At 35.8% G+C, this 21092-nt stretch overlaps 6 protein-coding genes across 7 annotated transcripts in view; 3 read left to right on the forward strand and 3 right to left on the reverse strand.

Annotated features, from left to right (window-relative positions):
• The window catches only part of LOC17893187 (protein ELF4-LIKE 3), a 3088-nt gene extending 1350 nt beyond the window's left edge, over window positions 1-1738 (forward strand). The window contains exon 2 of one of the 2 annotated variants that reach the window (XM_023786325.1): window positions 1149-1738. In XM_023786325.1, the coding sequence (XP_023642093.1) occupies window positions 1154-1489 (336 nt within the window). In that variant the 5' untranslated portion in view covers window positions 1149-1153 and the 3' untranslated portion in view covers window positions 1490-1738. The remainder of the gene's footprint in view (window positions 1-1148) is intronic. The other variant, XM_006300233.2, reaches the window with a different exon arrangement.
• Window positions 1739-2643: 905 nt separating this feature from the next.
• LOC17891246 (replication protein A 70 kDa DNA-binding subunit A) lies at window positions 2644-5663 on the forward strand. Its single transcript, XM_006297124.2, has 3 exons — window positions 2644-2756; window positions 2852-3148; window positions 3815-5663. Exons 2-3 carry the CDS (start codon window positions 2877-2879, stop codon window positions 5463-5465), a joined length of 1923 nt encoding a protein of 640 aa, XP_006297186.1. The 5' UTR covers window positions 2644-2756; window positions 2852-2876; the 3' UTR covers window positions 5466-5663.
• Window positions 5618-6136, reverse strand: LOC17892643. The gene has a single exon (XM_006299600.2). The coding sequence runs from the start codon at window positions 6063-6065 to the stop codon at window positions 5715-5717; it is 351 nt and encodes a 116-aa protein (XP_006299662.1). The 5' UTR covers window positions 6066-6136; the 3' UTR covers window positions 5618-5714.
• A 1060-nt stretch (window positions 6137-7196) lies between these two features.
• On the reverse strand, window positions 7197-9707 carry LOC17893737 (vacuolar protein sorting-associated protein 2 homolog 1). The gene is made up of 5 exons (XM_006298429.2): window positions 9548-9707; window positions 8630-8760; window positions 8116-8220; window positions 7764-8024; window positions 7197-7556 (listed from the first exon to the last, which is right to left on the reverse strand). The coding sequence occupies exons 1-5, from the start codon at window positions 9585-9587 to the stop codon at window positions 7416-7418; spliced, it is 678 nt and encodes a 225-aa protein (XP_006298491.1). The 5' UTR covers window positions 9588-9707; the 3' UTR covers window positions 7197-7415.
• A 4710-nt stretch (window positions 9708-14417) lies between these two features.
• Window positions 14418-15923, reverse strand: LOC17891587 (putative F-box only protein 9). Its single transcript, XM_006299879.2, has one exon. The coding sequence runs from the start codon at window positions 15866-15868 to the stop codon at window positions 14762-14764; it is 1107 nt and encodes a 368-aa protein (XP_006299941.1). The 5' UTR covers window positions 15869-15923; the 3' UTR covers window positions 14418-14761.
• Window positions 15924-16764: 841 nt separating this feature from the next.
• Window positions 16765-21092, forward strand: part of LOC17891654 — a 5823-nt gene continuing 1495 nt past the window's right edge. Inside the window, 4 exon segments of the mRNA XM_006296713.2 lie at window positions 16765-18312; window positions 18622-18772; window positions 18775-19070; window positions 19197-21082. Of these exon segments, the coding sequence (XP_006296775.2) occupies window positions 16765-18312; window positions 18622-18772; window positions 18775-19070; window positions 19197-21082 (3881 nt within the window).

Below are 21092 nucleotides of genomic sequence, written 5' to 3' on the forward strand. Positions count from 1 at the left end.
AACAATATATATATATATATATATATATATATATATATATATATATATATACATTTCAGTTAAAGTATTTATTCATCTATATAGAATAAACCTTAAAAATTAATATCAGCCATTAAAAAATTGGTATGACAAAAATATAAGTTGAAAGTGTTAATATTTATTAACTTTTTATTTTATTTTTGTAATTAAATGGTGGTTCTGAAAATGAAAAAGAGTATATTAATTAAAGAGATGGTAGTTCAGAGTTTTCATGGTTTGATGGGTTGTGAATAGTAATGAGTTTTGTCTGAAGCAAGTAGCAGAACCCACAAATGTCTCTCATCCTCTTTGCTACAACATTGACTGCTAACTTTGTTTCATCAGATTCTTCTTTTGGTCCCAAATATAAAATCACATATCCTTTTTGCTACTCTTTTTTTTTTTATATAAATTGTCCAAAATGGTCCACCATTTTTATTTAAACAATTATATAAAAATGGATATTATTTTAGTTTTTTTTTTGTCTTGGCTTTGTGGATAACAATAGAGTATATAAAAAAAATTCTCAATAGTAAGTTATTTTATTTATGGCAAGAAAAACACATACACTGACACACCCATTTGTGTCTTTATGGGTTTTCTTTAATTATAATTTTTTTTTTAACACATTAAAAATTAAATGTGTTTAATTAAATTAAATTAAATTAAATTTTGACAGCCAAAATATTAACATCACTATGTTATATATGAGTTTGTTATTGTTTAGTTTAAGATTTGTTTATATATGTTACTAAACTCAACAAAATTTGCTCTTTGGTTTATTGAGAAAAATGTAAAAAAAGAAAAACATTTTATTTGGCAAGAAAAAAACAGACCTTTTTGTGTTCATATGGATTTTAAAAAATATAAAAGAAATAATTTTTCAGCAAAAATATTAACATCACACTTCAAAATAATTTTATTTTATTGTTTGGTTTAAGTTTTTTTTCTTTCTTTATATATTTGTTACTAAACCCAAGAAAAGTTGCTCTTTATAGAAATAGTCTAATGCGTTATTTTTGTCTGCACACACACATGACAATCATGTAACACAAAAATGACATATACATTTTCTCATAACCCTTAAAATTTTGTGAATCTTTATCCCATTGATATATTTGTTTGATCAGTAGATATGGAAGGAGACACAATCTCTGGGATGATGATGATGATAGGGAATGGATCAGTTCAAATGGATGGGAAGATTCTTCAAACGTTTGAGAAAAGTTTTGTTCAAGTGCAAAACATATTAGACCACAACAGACTTCTCATAAACGAGATAAACCAAAACCATGAGTCCAAGATCCCGGGAAACCTAGGACGAAACATCGGTCTGATCCGCGAATTGAACGATAATGTTAGAAAGGTTGCACATCTTTATGTTGATCTTTCTAATAACTTCTCTAAATCCATGGAAGCTTCTTCTGAAGGAGACTCAGCTGGTGGTCACAGGAGAACAAGGCATGGTTAATGTGTAAGAGAGAAAAGTCATAATAGAGCATATTTTGCTAAGTATTTTTTATGTATTATCTGAATTGTTTCTTTTCGTTTACTTTTGTTGTCAAAATGTCAACGTTTTAATTCTTTATTTCCTTTCTCATGTCATAGAAAAAAAGAATTAGAGATTAGAGATAGTGTTCTATAATAAGAAAGCTAGGTTTATTATAGGATACTATCATTTGTGGAAGTTTTAAGCAATTTAATAACTCTATTTACATAAGGAATTGATTGGTTTTATATATACTAACTAGAATTAGTAACATCTTATATTAAATTTATATGATCTTGTAATGTTTTGTGGTTTGTTTTTTAATTTATTTTGTATGATCTTGTAGTGTCTCTGTTTTTAACTTTCCTTTGTTAGAAATAAGGCAACAATTAACAAAGGAAAAAAAAAAACCGAGACATTTATAAACTAAAACAACATGTTGATTAAATTCAAACTTACTTAAAGGAGAAATGTACTAATTTAGAAATGATTTTCCCCAAAACTTTTGTCAAAATAAATATAAGTATTTTTGTAACATATTTGTGGTATCAATCTAATGTGGATCATCCTAAACTTCCCCTTTAATTTCATGTGTCAATTAATTATTAATTTACAGTGATAATATGGATTTCTTTAATTTATGTCAACATGATTTTCCATACTAAACTGAAAAAAAAAAATATAGATAATTTATTTTCTCTAATTCCAGGATTATTACATCGCTTTCATGTAAACTAGGAAAACCCCAAAAAACTATGATATTATTTTTGGAAAATCATAGATGATTTTTTTCCCTCGAAGAATACTTAGTGTTTACTTTTCTCGTTTTAAAATTAACGGCGTCTATCGATTCTATCATTTTCATTAACAACTGTTAAATTGTGTGTTTAGAAATTTAAAAATATTTTTTTAATAATATTAATAATAAAAAAACTAAATCTTTGTTGTTAAATGCAAAACAAAAATTGTATTTCACTTTCAAATAAAAAAGTTGGCTTATATTTTAGAAATTTTACATATGTAAATTACTAAATTTTGTTTAAGTCGGTCACAGACCACAGTTTAACTCGAGGGTAGTTTAGTAATTTCAAACTGAATTGTCAATAAAAAAAATTTCAAAATTGAAAATATCCTAATAAACTGTTGTTGCAACAACAACATCATCTTCAACGCTTCTTCTCCCGCAAAATTCAGCAAAAGCTTCCATAGGAATCTATCAACATCACTCACCATCACCACCACCGTCGAGGTTCAAAATCATCGTCTTCCTCACTCTCTGCTTCTTCTCTGTATAACCATTTCCTAATTTCCTTTCTCGGTTTATCCTCTTTCCATTTTTTCTAGGGTTTCGCGCCGGGATCTGGACATTATGCCGGTGAGTTTGACACCGAACGCAATCACGGCGATAAACGCCGGAGACGTGAATTTGAAGCCGTTGTTACAGGTTTTAGATATCAAAATGATAGGACGAAGCCAAGAGAGGAATCAGGAGAGGTATCGTTTTCTTATTTCGGATGGTGTTTCAGCTCAACATGCTATGGTTGCTGTTCAGCTTAATGATCGAGTCAAGTCAGGAGCTGTTGATAAAGGATCTATCGTTCAGTTGATTGATTACATTTGCAGCGATGTTAAAGGCCGCAAGTAATTTTTCTTATCCTCTCTAGTTCGTTTCTTCTCTGGTTAGATCTTAGATTACCTTTGGTTTAGTAAGTGTGATTTGGAAGTTTGATAAGTGTTGGTACTGATTCCGTAGGAAGGGAGAAAATTTTGATCTATGTGCTTTTGTAGTCTCATCTATGGTTTTGTTGACTAGTTTTTGGCTTTGGATACAGATTTTGTTGGATATTTGTATTTTGTAGTCTTATCTATGGTTTTGCTATAGTTGCTTTTGATTCTGTGATGTACTAAGTTGCTTATTCTGTGCCTTGCTATGGAGAGTAAATGTCCTGTGATGTTTTTGAGCATTCTTAGTTCCGTATTTGGTTAGTATGTGGCATTTGTGACAATGAGTTTGCAAAAGAAATGATAGCTTTGCTTTAGATTGACACCTTTCGCTGAAGATTGTTGTAGTCAGTTGCTTTTACTTTTATTTTTTTATTTGGTATGGATGAATGATTCTGGTTAGAGTTTACTAGTGCCAAAGATTTGTAGTTCATAGTATTCAGGGGTGAAAATGGAGACTATTTTGTTGATTGTGTTAGTGGAAAATATAGTTACAGATTTGCTTTGTTGAGCATGATATATTTGAAAGAGTTTTACTCTATTGATGGTAATTTTCTTATAACTCTTTATGCATACTGTGTACAGGGTTATTGTGGTGCTGAACATGGAGACGCTAGTACCACAATCTGAAACCATTGGGAACCCCACAATATTTGGGGAAACAGATGCAGAAGCCCAAAAGACACTTTCAGCTGCGGGGAATATACCGCTTTCGAATAGGGTTGGTTTTAATGAACCAATGGTTCAGCATTCAGTTAATAAAGCACCTCCTCGAGGCATAAACATTCAAAATTCAGCCAACAGTACTTCAAGTTTCAGGCCATCTGTTCAACCTTCATATCAACCGCCTGCAAGCTACAGAAATCATGGACCCATAATGAAGAACGAGGCTCCAGCTCGAGTCATCCCTATTGCTGCTCTCAATCCATACCAAGGTCGGTGGGCTATTAAGGCTAGAATAACTGCGAAAGGAGATATCAGACGGTATAACAATGCAAAAGGAGATGGAAAAGTTTTCTCGTTTGATCTGCTTGATTCTGATGGAGGAGAGATTCGGGTTACCTGCTTTAATGCTGTTGTCGATCGATTCTATGATGTTACTGAGGTTGGGAAGGTATATTTGATTTCAAAGGGAAGTTTGAAGCCCGCACAGAAAAATTTCAACCACTTAAAGAATGAGTGGGAAATTTTCTTGGAGTCAGCATCGACTGTGGAGCTTTGCCCTGATGAAGATGGCTCCATACCAAGGCAACAGTTCTCTTTCCGTCCGATAAGTGACATTGAGAACGCTGAGAACAATACCATACTTGATGTGATTGGGGTTGTGACTTCTGTGAACCCCTCGGTACCAATCTTGAGAAAGAATGGGATGGAAACCCATAGGAGAATCCTTAATCTGAAGGATGAATCGGGAAAGGCTGTAGAGGTAACATTATGGGGAGAATTCTGTAACCGAGATGGTCGGGAGCTTGAAGAGATGGTTAATTCAGCCTCTCACCCGGTTTTAGCTATAAAAGCTGGAAAAGTAAGTGACTTCAGTGGGAAATCTGTGGGGACAATCTCTTCAACGCAACTTTTCATAAATCCAGATTTCCCTGAAGCTCATAAACTGAGGAACTGGTTCGATCGCGGGGGGAAAGATACCGCATCCTTCTCCATCTCTAGAGATACCATGCCTGGAGGAAGTTCCAGGAATGAGATAAGAAAAAATGTTTCTCAGATCAAAGAGGAAGGCCTTGGAAGATCAGATAAGCCTGACTGGATCACTGTGAAAGCAACCGTATCATTCATCAAAACAGATAGCTTCTGTTACACAGCTTGTCCTTTGATGATCGGAGATAAACAATGCAACAAAAAGGTGACACGTTCTGGAACAAACAGGTGGCTCTGTGACCGGTGCAACCAAGAGTCTGATGAATGCGAATACAGATACCTTCTTCAGGTGCAGATACAAGACCACACTGGGTTGACTTGGGTAACCGCGTTTCAAGAAACAGGAGAAGAAATCATGGGATGTCCGGCTCAGAAGCTTTACGCATTGAAATACGAATTGGAAAAGGAGGAAGAATTTGCAGAGATTGTTAGAGACAGACTGTTTCATCAGTACATGTTAAAGCTAAAGATCAAAGAGGAATCATATGGTGATGAACAAAGAGTGAAGATGACTGTGGTGAAGGTAGATAAGGTGAATTATACATCCGAGAGTAGATTCTTGCTTGATTTGCTCGTAAGGTAAAGGTCTCTAAAGGTCTAACATTCAGATATTTCACTTGACTAAGAATATGCAAACTTGAGTTTAGTACCCTACTATATGATGAATTCTAATGAAAGCTTAGCGTTATGGTTTCAAATCTCATTCGGTTTTTTTCGGATTCACGAAACAACAAGTTTTCACTTTTGACAAAAGTTCATTGCTGCAACAGTAAATCAAATACACAGAGAAAAGAGAACAGATTACAATGGTGTTTAGAAAGATACATAGCTCTTAGGTTCTCTTAACAGGGTCAAAGTTGGAGACGCCAAGGACGACACCAATGATGACAGTGAGAACAAGACCACCAGAAGCAATACTGAGCAAGAAATTCTTAAGGGAAGGAGAGACTCCAGAGCCAGCAGCTTCAGCCACTTCAGGGAGAACCATGGAAGCAGTAAGAGCAGCCGCGGAGATCCCGGCTAAAGCTTTGTCCATCTTCATCGCCTTAACTTGAATCCTCTGTGCTCTGCCACCAGATGCAACCAAAGCCTTGGATGGTTTCAGAGTCAATGGTTTGAGGAAAGGAGATGAACGGGTCTGGTTAAGTGGTGTGACCAATGACATCGCCGAGGTAGAAGCCATATCTTCTGATCTCTCTTTGGTCTCTGTCTCTCTAGATTGATATTGTTAAATGTGTGAAGTTGCTGAGGAGAATGGTATTTGAGAAGAGAGATTTGAGGAAAATGAGGTTTCGGAGATTGGGAGGTGTGAGATACGAGTCTTACGTGGCAGCTTCTGAGCTTACAAATTTGCTTATTGGATAGATAACGTTATCTTCGTTTTGAGATTACTGTGGTTGCTATTGGTCGTGTGAAGCGTGATCAAAATATCGTACACGGTGTCCGGTTCGGTAATTGACGAAATTTATATGGTTAAGGTTAAACCGAATTGAGAGGTGCATAGTTCCGGTTCGATTAAGATTTTGGAAAAATACAATACTTTTGGTTTTAGTAAAAACGGCCGAAATCAACACAAACAATTTGCCGAATGCTTTTTTTTTTTTTTTTTTTTTTGGTCAACGGCTGAATGCTTTTTTATACCTAGATTTTGGTTGATGGTCGTTTCATACACAAATTGATAACATATGCAGATTTACAACCTAAACTTATAAATATTAGACCAAATCAACATTGGTTTTGACAATTTCAGTCAGCTATCGGAAAATAGACTTTTTCATACATGGACTATTTAGGCATGTTAATTTCATACATTTGACTTGTCGTTGTGCTAGATCATACCTGAGATTATTGTAAATTTGATTTAGTATATGGAGATTCATTTCGAGCTGAATAATACAAAACATGTTAAATGCGTAACACAGTTGACTCTCCGTCTAATAGCAGCGATGTAGATTCCACGTAAATCCATCGTTTAATGACGTGGTAAAACGACGTCGTTTTTGTCGCTTAGATGGTAATTAAAAATATTTACGATAAGTCAAATGTATGAAATTAACAATTTCAGTCAACTGTCAATATTAATGATGAAGAAAAAGAAAAAAAAAATCATATTACAAAATGCAGAAAAAAACGTCATTAAAATACATTGTTGATATCCTAAGAAATTAACAATTGACTAAAACCGTCAAGGTCAATGTTGGTTTTAGCTTAGTTATAAGTACAAATTGTAAATTTGAATATATTATCAGTTTAGGTAAAAAACGACTATTTATTGAAGTTTGGGTATAAAAAAGTATTCCGCAAATTGTTGGGGTTGATTTTAACCGTTTTCATTCTCTCACACTCTTTAATTGTATATACAAAGAAAAGTGTTTGAACAATAATCAGTTTATAAATTCAGGGCACAAATTATGAGATTATTACAAAACCACCCCCAAAAACATAAACATGTCGTTGGCAACATTTTGCATTTGAAGTTGAATAGTGAGAGATCAACCACAAGTAATAATATGATACAGAAACACGAAAGGTTTCACATTTTTCGAAGGTTGTCCAACCTTGCTTGAAGGTCACTATCTATACCTCCGCTGTCATCGGCTCCGGCCGCCTCAGCTTGTACCACTTTGTTCTTTGCTGCTGGTACTGCGACTGCACCAGATGGAGCGTTCACCAGCTGAAACATAGATATATACAAGTCCAATCAAGTTAAGCACCTTATAGTTGAAAAGTATGGTAACTAATGTAATGTGCAATCAGTATTGGTTTCAGTCTAGCCGAATATGTTTAGATCATTTTAGGTTCGTATTAGATTGTTTCAGTTATTCAGATTTAGCATCTATAAGTGGACTAAGTGATATGTAGTTAAGTTTGATGTTTCTACCTCTTGGTTGATGTCGATACCAATCTCGTCAAGGACTTGACTAACAAGATCTTCGGTTTCTTCTTCTTCCTCATCTCCTTCTAGTGCATCATCAATAGCATCTCCCATCACCTCAGAGACCATCTCCATTTTCTCGTTTTGCCTTTCAAATTCTTGCATGATTTTCTGCAGAGATGGTAGGTTCATCTGTCTGTTCATTTGCCCCATTGCTTTAGTCACACCTTTCATCGCCTCACCCATCGCTTGTGTTGATTTCAGAGTCTGAAGAAACAAAATTTAAGTTCATTGCCATTGCAGGAAATAAATCTACACGTGTTTGGTTTCGTTCGACTTTCGGTGAAGTAAAGCATACCTGAATCCTGAGAGATACACCTTGAAGTTGGGATTTAAGCTTGTAGAACTTCTCAATCTGGTGCCGCGTTCTGATCAGATCCTTTGCCATCACTTTAACAGCTCCCTATGAGAGCAAATGATAGTCAATTTACCAAAATAATTTCCAACTGTGAAGGGGAACATAGTCTATACAAAGCAAACTACTTCTTCTAAAACATGCATCGTTATATAAACCGCAAAGAATTCTCTAACGTGTCAGACTCCTACTATTAGCATCACTGTAATCATTTAGTGATACTAAAGACAAGCCTGAAACTTATAAACAGACAAGGAACAGCACATAGTGTCAACTAAACTAGCTAGTCATTTCTAACTTGCAGAAACTGCAGAGTGGTACAAAACAAAGACACACCTGATACCTATAAACAGAGAAGGAGCAGTAACAGAGTTCTCAACTAATTCATCTGAGGCCTATTTAACTTTGCATACAGATAAGTGATCCTAGACATGGTAACGAAGAGAGAAAAACAAACCATCTGTCCTTGCTTTGCAGTCTTTTTAATCTCGGCGATAAGTTTCTTCTCTTGCGTTTGAAGTCCTTGCCTCTCCCTTTCTATCTCTCTTATAGACTTATCCAGCATCCGCTTGTTCTCCCTCAGAAGCTCTACAATACATCATTTTAAACATTCACTCTTTTAAGCTACAGAACAATCCACAGAACAAGCAACTAATCACATATAATCATCAAACCAATCAAATGCCCCAGAATCAAAACGATCAACACCATTGTTCTACCTCAGAAGCTCTGCAATACTTTATTTTAAAAATTCACTCTTTAAAGCTACCAAAAAATCCACAAAGTTGCAACCTTTTGAATGTAAACAGAACAAGTAAATTAACTAATCACATATAATCATCAAACCAATGAAATGCCTCAGAATCAAAACTATCAACACGCTTATTCTCCCTCAGAAGCTCTACAATACATTATTATAAAAACTCACTCTTTTAAACTACAGAACAATCCACAAAGTTGCAACCTTTAGAATCAAAACAGAACAAGTAAAGAAACTAATCATATATAATCATCAAAATGAAATGCCTCATAACTAAAACTATCAACACACTTGTTCTACCTCAGAAGCTCTACAGCACATTATTATAAAAACTCACTCTTTTAAACTACAGAACAATCCACAAAGTTACAACCTTTAGAATCAAAACAGAACAAGTAAAGCAACTAATCAATATAGAGACAAACCAATCAAATACCTCAAGAGTCAAAACGATCAACACATTATAACCTAATTGGATCCGATTTCAAATCAACCCTGAAACTAGAAGATGCAATTCATTGGCTTATATAGTGAAAAAGATTCAATTTTTCTTCAAATCAATCCTGAAACTAGAAGATGCAATACAGAGGAAACAGAGAGAGAAGGATCAAGAACCTGCGGGAGTTTTTCGCTTTCCAAAGATTGAATTCATCATGGTGATGAATCAGTACGAAGAACCCAAACCAAATCTCAAACCTTTGAAGAAGAAGAAGAAGAAGCTTCAACGAAATTTATGGAAAAGTTCTGCAAATATCTTTCGATCGAAACGCGTAAAGAGAGAGAGAGAGAGATTCTTATTTTCTTCTTCGTCATAAAGAAGGAACCTCCAAGTTTCTTATATTAACAAGAATAGTACAAATCTTTTTCACAATTACTATCTGACTCCTATCTTTTTGTTTGTTATAGAATCCCCCAAAAACTAAATTTTTATAAAACCAACCCATTAAAGATCGTCAAATGATATAAGAAGACTAGGCTGATGGTTATTGGGCTCATGTAGGTGGGCTGAAATCAGATGTAGAGAGATTAACCTAAAAGCCTTTTGAAGTAAACTTAGCTTATCTCATCGGTTCCCTCATGCCAAACTCCATCATCCACATCTTGATACACTTATGCACCTTCTCCACAATAGCTCATCATAAAGAGGTCCAAATCTATGGCTTCAGTGACTTTTCCTCTGGCCCAAACCTGACCTCTTTGATTTGTTTTCAAAACAAATTTGACTTTTTTTTTTCAATTCTTTGATCTCATCTATCTCAATCAGTAAAGTCATTTCTCCCACAAAATTAGTAGCAAATTTCTTTAACTGGACGGAAACTCATACATTCCCTCAGACCCGAGACCAGATCAGGTAATATGGTATCGTTTCAAGCGTTACTCGAACCAGCGACCTCTAGGCTTTTGCCAGAAATCTTTGTCAATTGAGCTATTAGCACTTGGTTCCATAAAATAATTTGATCCCTTCTATCCCTTGATAAAAAAAGATAAGCATCAAATTTTCAGAATTATGTGAATTAATGAGAACAATCTTTAAGGTATTTCTTGAAACGCTCTCATTCCGTAAACACCATAGATCTTTCCTTAGTGTAAAACTGATTGATAAACAAAGCTCTACACTAATTAATCCTGCCTCGAGTAGTTTGAGTCACCTTTGCTACTTTATCTCCCAAAGAAAGCTTGATAATTGTGAACTTCACATAGTCAAGGCGGTACAACATTGCTTTACATCGTACTACAGGGAAAGCGGGGAAAATCAACCCAAACTATTTCCCGAAGGTATTTTCATACACAAACTCGCGTACTCTGAATTTTACAACCCAAACCAGCTTTCAATTCAAATAACCCACCTGAACCACATCAAATTTTGTCGATTTCAACCTCGACGTTAACAGTATCCCTGCCCATCTTGAAGATTTGGACAATCAAGCTTAAGCTTCTGTAAAAACTAAGAGAAATTAAGCTTAAGCTTAAGCTTAATTGTCCAAATCTTCAAGATGGGCAGGGATACTGTTAACGTCGAGGTTGAAATTGACAAAATTTTATATAGTTCAGGTTGGTTATTTGAATTGAAAGCTGGTTTGGGTTGTAAAATTCAGAGTACGCGAGTTTGGGTATGAAAATACCTTCGGGAAATAGTTTGGGTTGATTTTCCCCGTTTTCCCTCGTACTACATAACTCTTCCAAGTGCACCACATGGTCCATAGGACTATAAGAAGCTAACCTATTAAAAATATTCTGCTTGATGAGTGATATACTCTGATCAGGCTTAATCTCATACTCGTTCTTTTAGACACAAGAGTATAGTATTATCATATCTAGAAGAACAAAATGAATATACCATGAATTATGCTGATTTAATCCAAACTAGTCTAAACTAGTTGACTTGTAATTCTAACAAAAAATCTAAACTAGTCGTAAGAAATCAAATAAAAATAAAACATTGGACATAGGGAAAATATATTATTAGGATACATAGAAATGAATGCAAGAAAATTAATAAGAAGTAATTACAAGAAAATATTGTATAATCCTACTAAATTTCTTACGAAAATGTTGGTAGGAAATATTTTTTACTACTTTTTTTTTGTCAACAACCCGCTAGAATTAGCTCATGAAAACCAATTTAGAGAACAATTGCTTACATACTTAGCAAGAAACGGATTGTAACGAGTTTTGCGTGCCAAATATATTTCCTACTACATAACTACAAAGAAAATTCAAACATGTTGAAAATTTCCTACGAAAGTTTTCATAAGAAAGTCGTAGAAATTTTTGTACCAAATTCCAACAAATTGTATAGTCGAAGGACATTTTGTAGGAAATCGGAAAGAATTTTTGTTAGGAAAAGTTCCTACCAGTTTTTTACGAACTCAGTTTATATAAAATCGAGAAAAAAATTCTCGGAGGACATTTTCCTACTCATTACTTACAAAACTTATTTCGTAGTTAACCAAATTACAAAATGTAAAATTATCGTACTTTGTATAAAATCTACGCAATTGAAGCTCAAGAAACTAAAATGTTATTTCTTTATCGAAATCGTCTAATTAATCCACATAATATACATGTTACAAGCAAATAAAACTCTTTCTATTCCTAACACACTTCAAAACGAAACGATAGAGACCTAAACGAATACAGCTATGAAGAGTCTGGCTTCAAAGATAACACTCTTCGACGACCCATTGCTATTTATGTATATGCATCAAAGACAGCTAATATTAATTACTTGAAACACAAAACTCCAACGTAACGTTACTATTCTTTTTTTTTTCTTTTCTCTTTGGCCTACATTAGAAATCCATCTTTACATAATTAAATAACGAACCAACGTATTGTCTCCATGCATATGTTAAAACAAGGAACAGCCAAATTAACATGAGTGGCACCCATGTGTCGGTTTTAATGGATTGGTCGGTTCATTATTTTCTTTATAGTTAAGTTTATATTCTAATCATCTTCCTCACATTAAGGTAAATTATTAATTTATTTTATCAAAGATCGAGTGTAGTCGTGTTTAAGTCAAAACAGTCTCAATATGGTAGAAATGAGTGTGCTAAATAGTTGACTTTTATATATAAACTTTAGTTTATTGTGTTATAGTATCATAATGTATATGTGATATTGTTACAAACACGCATCTTCACTTTCGAATCCCAATACACATTCATGTGTATAGGAATCTATCAATATTAAAACTATATTGTTGTTACTAGAACTGAAAAAAAAAACTATATGATGTATATATGAACTTTAAAATTATATATCCAAAAGGGTTTTAAAGTTCAGTAATTTTGGATATCCAAGAAAACCGGATTCGAATTCGAAACCGAACGGACACCAAAAAAAACCCGAGTCTAACTAAGCAATTCGCTTATTTTATCTAACTTTTTGGTATTTAAACATTTTTTGAGAATTTTAAATATTTTCTGTAATTGTAAAACCGATGCTATTGATTAATTCAGGTTTTTTGAGTCGTTTAAGTTTTTACCAAGGTTTCGAATAATTCGGATAATTTTATATAACCGATATTTTGGATATTTAAAAAAATTAGTTTCAAGTATTTCAAATAATTTTGATAAAATTAGATTTCGTAGACCCAATTTCATACAAATGTTATTAATAAAAATATATATATACATTTCTAATGGACATGTACAGCAGAGATGATCGGATCAGTGGTGGCAAAGCAACGAACTTAACGGCACTAGCAAAAGAAGCCTCACGACCACGTAAAGTTTTTAAAATTTTGAGTTGAGAAAAAAATAATCAAAAATTATGTTTCTATTTTTGCTCTTTTATTAGGTATCTCTAAAGTACTTTAACATCCCAATGAGTTAATAAGTAACTGAGTTGCTGTCGAATATATATATATTTTTCTATCAAAAATAATATGATTTGCAATGATGACACAACTGTAATAAAATTAACAATATTCTAATTAGAGATTTTTATGATATCAGTGAAGTAAGTAGCCAGAGGCAGATTCTTATACACAGATAAAGGTCATTTGATCATTTTGTTGGAGATTAACCATATAGATATTTGCGCTTTGCATAATAAATTTAATTAAAAATAATAAATTTAATTAAAAATAATAAATTTAATGCAGCCTAACAGATATATCAAATTAAGTTGATTAAATTAATATTATGTAAAAAGAAGAAAAATTGTTGCAAGTTTACCATAGGTAAATCATAAAATTAACAATCGAAATACAATATACATTCTTAAACACTAAAAATTACAAACAAAATAACAAACAAATACAATTTAAAATTAAAAAATAGATACAAATAACTTGTTCCATGGTATCTCGCGGGTTAACATCTAGTCATCCATTTATTTTATATGTTAAAGAAAAAGCAAATACAAAAGACCTAATAAATTATTTGTATTTTTTTTAAAGATGACAAATGTAAAATGTATGAGCCTATAAAATGACTAATATTGAGTAGTGACATAATTTTACAGTATGTATTTATGATTATATCGTAAAACATATATATATATATATCAAAGATGACAACTGTAAAATGTATGAGCCTATATATATCAAAGATGACAAATGTAAAATGTATGAGCCTATAAAGTGGCTAATGATGTATAATGAGATAAATATAACTACTAAATGCACACCCATGTATAGAAGATTTTTTAATTAATAAGCAGAACTATATATCAGCCAAGATACTTAGTTGAATAAATCTTTAAAATATAATTACATATATCAATTTATGTGTGTATGTAAAAGATTGTAACAAAAATTTCCCCAACAAACTTTTTTTTTTAAATGCATCTGTTAATATATGCGTCATTGATCAATGAAATTTGGACATGAATAAAAAAAATTGAGTTTATTGAGCTATAAACCATGAATATTGAAGTTCAAAATCACAGTATAGGTTATTTAACATAAAACCAAAATTTAATTGGATAAAAAATTGTACTTATTGTTGTAATGTAATAAGCTTATAGGAATAAATCTTTTATAATTAATTGGAATTTTGTTTATAACAGAAATAAATCTTTAATTGGAATAAATTTTTAACCCGATCGAGAAAAGAGTGCAAAACAGAAAGATAGCAAACCAATTCATGAAAACAATAAGCCTCACCCTCCACTGCTTGATCTCATCAATGAGGTGGTTATGAAACCACTTCTAATAATTGTCTTAATATGTTGTTTGTAAGAAACCCAAGCTACTAATAAAAAACAAGGAATCATAATGTAACAACAGCAACAAAAACGAAAATAATCGACCAGTTCATTGAGCTTCAAGAAACCATGTTCCATACTAGCTTCATTTGTGTACCTTTATCCTCTACTTCACAGGATTCGAACCAAACTTGGAACATAACTGAATATGCCTGAACTCCCCATCCATCGTTCAGATAGTACAATAGAGTGTTCTGTGTAATATGCATTGTCCTCACCAACAATATTAACCGTGAAATTGCCATCAATATTTGCATCACAATACACGACCACTTTCTTCTCCTCATCGATAAAAAAGCTTTGGTACTGGCATATCCAATAAGAGACAGAATTAGTGGGAATTTTCAGTTCCACAGTAAATAATTTCCTCCACGACAAGGTAGCTCGGGTATCATCAATGTTATCAGCCATCCATATATCCATTTTTGATGTATGATTTTTTCGATGTAACACTGTGAGTTGTTCTTCTCTAACTATTGATAGAACTATCCAATCCAAATTTTGAACTAGCGGAACACACAAACGTTTAAATTTCTTAGTCGTAAAATCAAATCTTACCAAGTGATTTCTTTCATAGACATTATTTTTATATATAGTAACCCAATAACTATTTCCCTTCAAAGACACACCAATATTAACTGGTGTGAAGTGTTCCAAAGAGACCTTATTGGAATCTTTCCATGAATCAGAACTCAATTCATAGATTTCGAATACAAAATCACGGAATGGTTCGCCACGCTTCCAACACCTTAAGATTTTGTAGCTACGGTTATTTTGGTATCCTAGAGCAAACGTAGAGTCTTTCACATTATCATGAGCTTTGAGTTGAATCCACCTAGTTTCCCCCAAACACGGATTCCAAACCATGAGTCTATCATCATCCACAGTGCATAACAACAAACCGTCGCAATGAAAAACTGTATTTATATAAACTTCTTCTGAATTATAATCTGAATTCTTTAAGCTAAGTGCACTCTTAACCTCTATAGATGGAGCGGCAATGTTCAGATTGACGTTCATTGGACAAACCTTACCATTCGTCCTTAAGAGAACCATAAACTCCTTTGGAGCTTTACAGAGGTGTTTTTCCGTGAATTTTCGGGTTTGAAATAAAGCGTTCCATTGTTTGCAAGTAAGTCGTAATCGTTTCAGAGATGTAGTCGGGATCCTAGAGAGTATTTCTTCTACCAAATCCACGGGGAGATTGGATATCATCATTTTTTCTCTTGTGAAATAAGAAAGCAACTCAAAGGCTTTGTAGCAAAACTTAGGGTCTTAACTTTTCCACGTTTAGGCGTTTAGCTCTTCTTATATACAAAACAAAATATTAGGCTGGTATTAATTTATTTATTAATTATTTTAAATGAATGATATTTTTTCCATCATCATACATTATTTTGCTTTATTAAAGATAATAAATATATTAAAAAATCTAAGAAACTTATTGCAAAAGTTTGTATTTTTCATATTACAAATGACAAATATAAAATGTGTGAGCCTATAAAGTGACTAATTATTAATGACATAAATTTACAATATTTATGTCACCTAACATATCTTATTTTTCTCATTTGTTACTTCTGGATTCTGGTGCACAATAAAGTTAGATATTAAATAAAAAATCAAATCACAACATAGGTAGAAACAAATCTATACTTATATTATGATTATTCAAATTCATAAATACATGGCACTATTATTTGTGTATGAGAAAAGCATTTGGCAAATTGTTCAAGTTGATTTTGACCGGTTAATCCATATTGTATTTACATATTAAACGTGACACTTAAATTTGACTTAATTTTGTGATCAAATGGATTTACCTGATTTCAATTTGATAGGTAACTTAATATTCAAAATTTGACATTACTTGTCTTAAATCATCTTTTTCTTTGAATCATATTACTGAATAAAGCAAAACAACGATTCTACTTTCAAAATCCTCTTACATGATGTATTGCTAAAATAATTGGTTATCAATCAGAATCAATATGTTTAAGAAAACATAGACCAATAAATAGAGATAACTATTAAAATGTAAAACCTATATGACAAAGCAAGAGATAAGGACATTTAATAAACCGGGGGATAAGTCGCAATAAGCTGAGAAAAAGATGGCCCTCAACGGCGATTTTAGGGTTTCGGTGGTCACTGAACAAGATGCTACTATGACGGATGCCGGGGAGAAGGGGCGTCCTCCAGGAGATCCGCCTGATAAGGTTGTTTCGTGGGTGAGCAAGGTGATTGGTGGTGAAGTAGGTGGGAGGTCTGCACCAGAGAAGGTGTTAAACTCTGCTTTTGTGTCCGAGAGGTTACAGGTGGAATTCCCGGATGGAGAGGATGGAGAGCCGGTTATTACAATTGGGTCTGAAGTGCTGGATGTGATGAAGGGGCTGTGGAAGCAATGTATTATCGTGAAGGTTTTGGGAAGGAATGTAGCTATCTCGGCGTTGAGTCGAAAACTGAGAGAGCTATGGAAGCCTAATGGGGGGATGTATGTGTTGGATTTGCCTCGGCAGTGTTTTATGATTCGGTTTGATCGGGAAGACGAGTATCATGCAGCATTGACGGGGGGGCCATGGAAAGTATTTGGAAGCTATCTACTGGTTCAGGACTGGTCACCGGATTTTAACCCACTTCGCGATGACATAGTTACAACACCAGTTTGGGTCCGCCTGTCAAACATTCCGGTGATTTTCTACCAGGAGGATATTTTGCTTGGTATTGCTAGTGGATTGGGGAAGCCAGTAAAAGTGGATTTGACTACTTTACACATTGAAAGGGCAAGGTTTGCGAGAGTATGTGTGGAAGTGAATCTATCCAAGCCACTTAAGGGCTCAGTGATGATCAATGGGGAAAGATACTATGTTGCTTATGAGGGTATGTCGAACATATGCTCGGGTTGCGGTGTGTTTGGTCACTTGGTGCATAATTGCCCCCGACGGCCGGTGGAACCAGTGGTGGAGCAGCCGATAGTAGCACCTCCTCAGGTGATAAATCAACAAGGCGATGGTTTTACGGCGGTGCGACGTCCTGGTCGGAACACTTCAGTCCCGGCGGATAAGGTGGTGTTTGCAGCCGGTGGGAGATCGGAGAGGAATCTTCGCATTAATTCGGGAAATGGGAATAAGGAAACAATGACAATTTCCAATAAGTTTGGGAGCTTGGTGGAAGATACGATTGCCTCAGGATTAAGGGAAGTTGTGATTTCGAATGAGGAGAATAAGGAAAATGAGGGTATTACGCAAGGAGGAAATCAAGGGAAGAGTGTTACCCAAGATAGGGCGGCTGGTGGAAGTTTTGAAAAAAAGAAGAAGGGACAGCGGGTAGCGTTAAAAGAGACTAAAGTTGGGAGCAATAAACCCAATGAGTTTAATGGGCCTAGGCCTAAAGTCATTAAGAATCGGCCAACTAGGGGCCTAGTTTTTGGGTCACAACGCAAAGATGGTGATTTGGCTGTGTCCGGGAAAAGGCTCAGGGTTGAGGAAGGCTTCGTGGGCCGACCCGGTGGCGTGTTTACACCAGAGAGTGGTGATAGGCTGAGGACTAGCTCGTTGACTGACATGAACCCGACTTCTACAGAGGCTTCGAGGGAGGAGTCGACTGAGAATCCACATACTAGAGCAACGGACACACCTAGTGCTCCGTCGGCTGTGGGAGAGGTTACGACGGTGGTTTGACGGTTCGCCCCGGTGATCCAACGGTTACTTTGTGAAGTCTTAATGGATTGTCTTTTTTGGAATTGCCGGGAGACGAACAAACCCAACTTTCGAAGATCGATTTGTTACATTATGAAGACATTTAATGTTGATATCCTTGCGCTGTTTGAAACTCACGCTGGAGGAGATAGAGCACAGCGCATTTGCCAGGACATTGGTTTTGAGAACTCTTTTAGAGTCGATGCTGAGGGTCAGAGTAGGGGTATTTGGTTGTTGTGGCGGTCCGCGGTGGGTGTAGTCTCGATTGTTTAGTCATCGGACCAGTTTATCCACGCGACGATTGAGAATAGTGCGGAGAAGGTGCACTTAATTGCGGTGTACGCTGCTCCTTCGGCTAGTCGCCGGAGTGGGCTTTGGGGGAGTTTGAAATCAGTGATCACAGCGATTAAGGATCCCTTGATAGTTGGGGGGACTTTAACACTATCATCCGCTTGGACGAAAGAACCGGTGGGAATGGCCGTTTGTCGTCGGACTCACGGGCCTTTGATGGTTGGATAAACGAGCTCTCCTTAATTGATATGGGTTTTAAGGGAAGTCGGTTTACTTGGAGGAGGGGAAAGTTGGAGAGTACTTTCGTTGCTAAAAGGTTGGATCGGATCCTTTGTTGTCCTCATGCGCGTTTGAAATGGCAAGAAGCAACAGTGACTCACCTACCAGTGTTAGCTTCAGACCACGCACCTCTTTATTTGAAGTTGTGTCCGGTCAACAGTGGGAACCCAAAACGTAGACCATTCCGGTTTGAGGCTGCTTGGCTTAAGCATGAAAGCTTTCAAGAGATTCTCACCCACTCTTGGAATAATGAGCTCTCTACTCCTGCTGCCTTGGAGGGTTTAAGATTAAAACTTAAAACATGGAACCGTGAAGTGTTTGGTGATATTCATAGAAGAAAAGAGAAGCTTCTGACGGAGATTAAGGTGGTTCAGGACTCGTTAGATGCTGCTCAGACGGATGATCTGTTGACGAAAGAGGAAATTTTGATCAAAGAGTTAGACACGGTGCTTGAGCAAGAGGAACTACTTTGGTATCAGAAGTCTCGGGAAAAATGGATAGTTGGCGGGGATAGAAACACGAAGTACTTCCACACTTCGACAATTATACGTCGGCGTAGGAACTGGATCGAGAGCTTGAAAAATAATGAGGGTTTGTGGGTTTCTTCTCCTCAGGATTTGGAGACTCTTGCGACTGAGTATTACAAGAGACTCTACTATACGACGGATATTGACGAGGTAGTTACGGGTTTACCTCACTTGGGCTTTGCTGCACTCACGGACTCAGAACGGAATTATTTGAACAGACCTTTCACCCCTCTGGAAGTTGAGGAATCCATCAGAAGTATGGGAAAATTCAAAGCACCAGGACCGGATGGATACCAGCCCGTATTCTACCATGACTGTTGGGATGTTGTCGGGCCATCGGTATCACGTTTCGTCCAAGAGTTTTTTGAGACAAAGAAGTTGCCGGAAGGGACAAATGATGTTTTGGTGGCCTTGATTGCTAAGGTGGTGAAGCCGGAAACCATAATGCAATTTCGACCGATCAGTCTTTGTAATGTGTTGTTCAAAATCATAACCAAGGCTATGGTAATGCGATTGAAACAAGTCATAACTAAACTTATTGGGCCGGCTCAATCCAGCTTCATTCCGGGAAGACTGAGTACGGACAATATATTGGTGGTGCAAGAGGCAGTGCATTCGATGAGACGTAAAAAGGGACGTAAAGGGTGGATGTTGCTGAAGCTTGACCTCGAAAAAGCTTACAATCGTATTCGTTGGGATTTTCTTGAAGATACCCTTCTGGCTGCGGGGCTCTCGGAAACTTGGAGGACTTGGATCATGGAATGTGTAGCTGGTCCCTCGATGACTCTCCTTTGGAATGGTGAGAAGACTGAACCATTCAAACCAGCCCGAGGTCTCAGACAAGGGGATCCCCTTTCCCCCTATCTCTTTGTCTTATGCTTACAACGGTTGTGTCATCAAATAGAGATTTCTATAGCGAGGAAGGATTGGAAGCCTATTTCTCTTTCTCAAGGCGGTCCAAAGCTCTCCCACATTTGCTTTGCGGATGATCTTATCTTGTTTGCAGAAGCATCCGTAGCTCAGGTCCGGGTGATACGGAAAGTGTTGGAAAATTTTTGTGAAGCCTCAGGTCAGAAAGTGAGTCTCGAGAAGTCGAAGATATTTTTTTCAGATAACGTGCATAGAAATCTTGCGAAGGAAATAAGTGAGGAAAGTGGGATCAAAGCCACTAGAGAGTTGGGAAAATATTTGGGTATGCCGGTGCTTCACAAACTGATTAACAAGGATACTTTTGGTGAGGTCATTGAGCGTGTTGCGGCCCGGCTATCTGGTTGGAGAGGGCGTTTTCTTAGTCTGGCTGGGAGGATAACTTTGACTAAGTCGGTCTTGTTGTCAATTCCGATTCACACAATGACAACCATTTTAATGCCGCAGGCGACTTTGGAAAGATTGGATCAGATCTCTCGTTCTTTTTTGTGGGGTAGCATGGTTGAAAAGAGAAAGCAGCATCTTATATCATGGGACAGAGTAAGCTTAACGAAATCGGAGGGTGGGCTTGGTATACGCTCTTCCAAACTCATGAACAAAGCTTTGTTAGCTAAAGCCGGTTGGCGGTTAATGCATGATCACTCTAGCCTATGGTCGCGGGTTCTACGTAGCAAGTATAAGGTGGGAAACCTTCGGGATGAGACTTGGCTGGTGGTGAAG

Source organism: Capsella rubella, unplaced genomic scaffold (genome assembly GCF_000375325.1).
Source record: "Capsella rubella cultivar Monte Gargano unplaced genomic scaffold, Caprub1_0 scaffold_3, whole genome shotgun sequence".
In the NCBI taxonomy this organism is placed as follows: domain Eukaryota; kingdom Viridiplantae; phylum Streptophyta; class Magnoliopsida; order Brassicales; family Brassicaceae; genus Capsella; species Capsella rubella.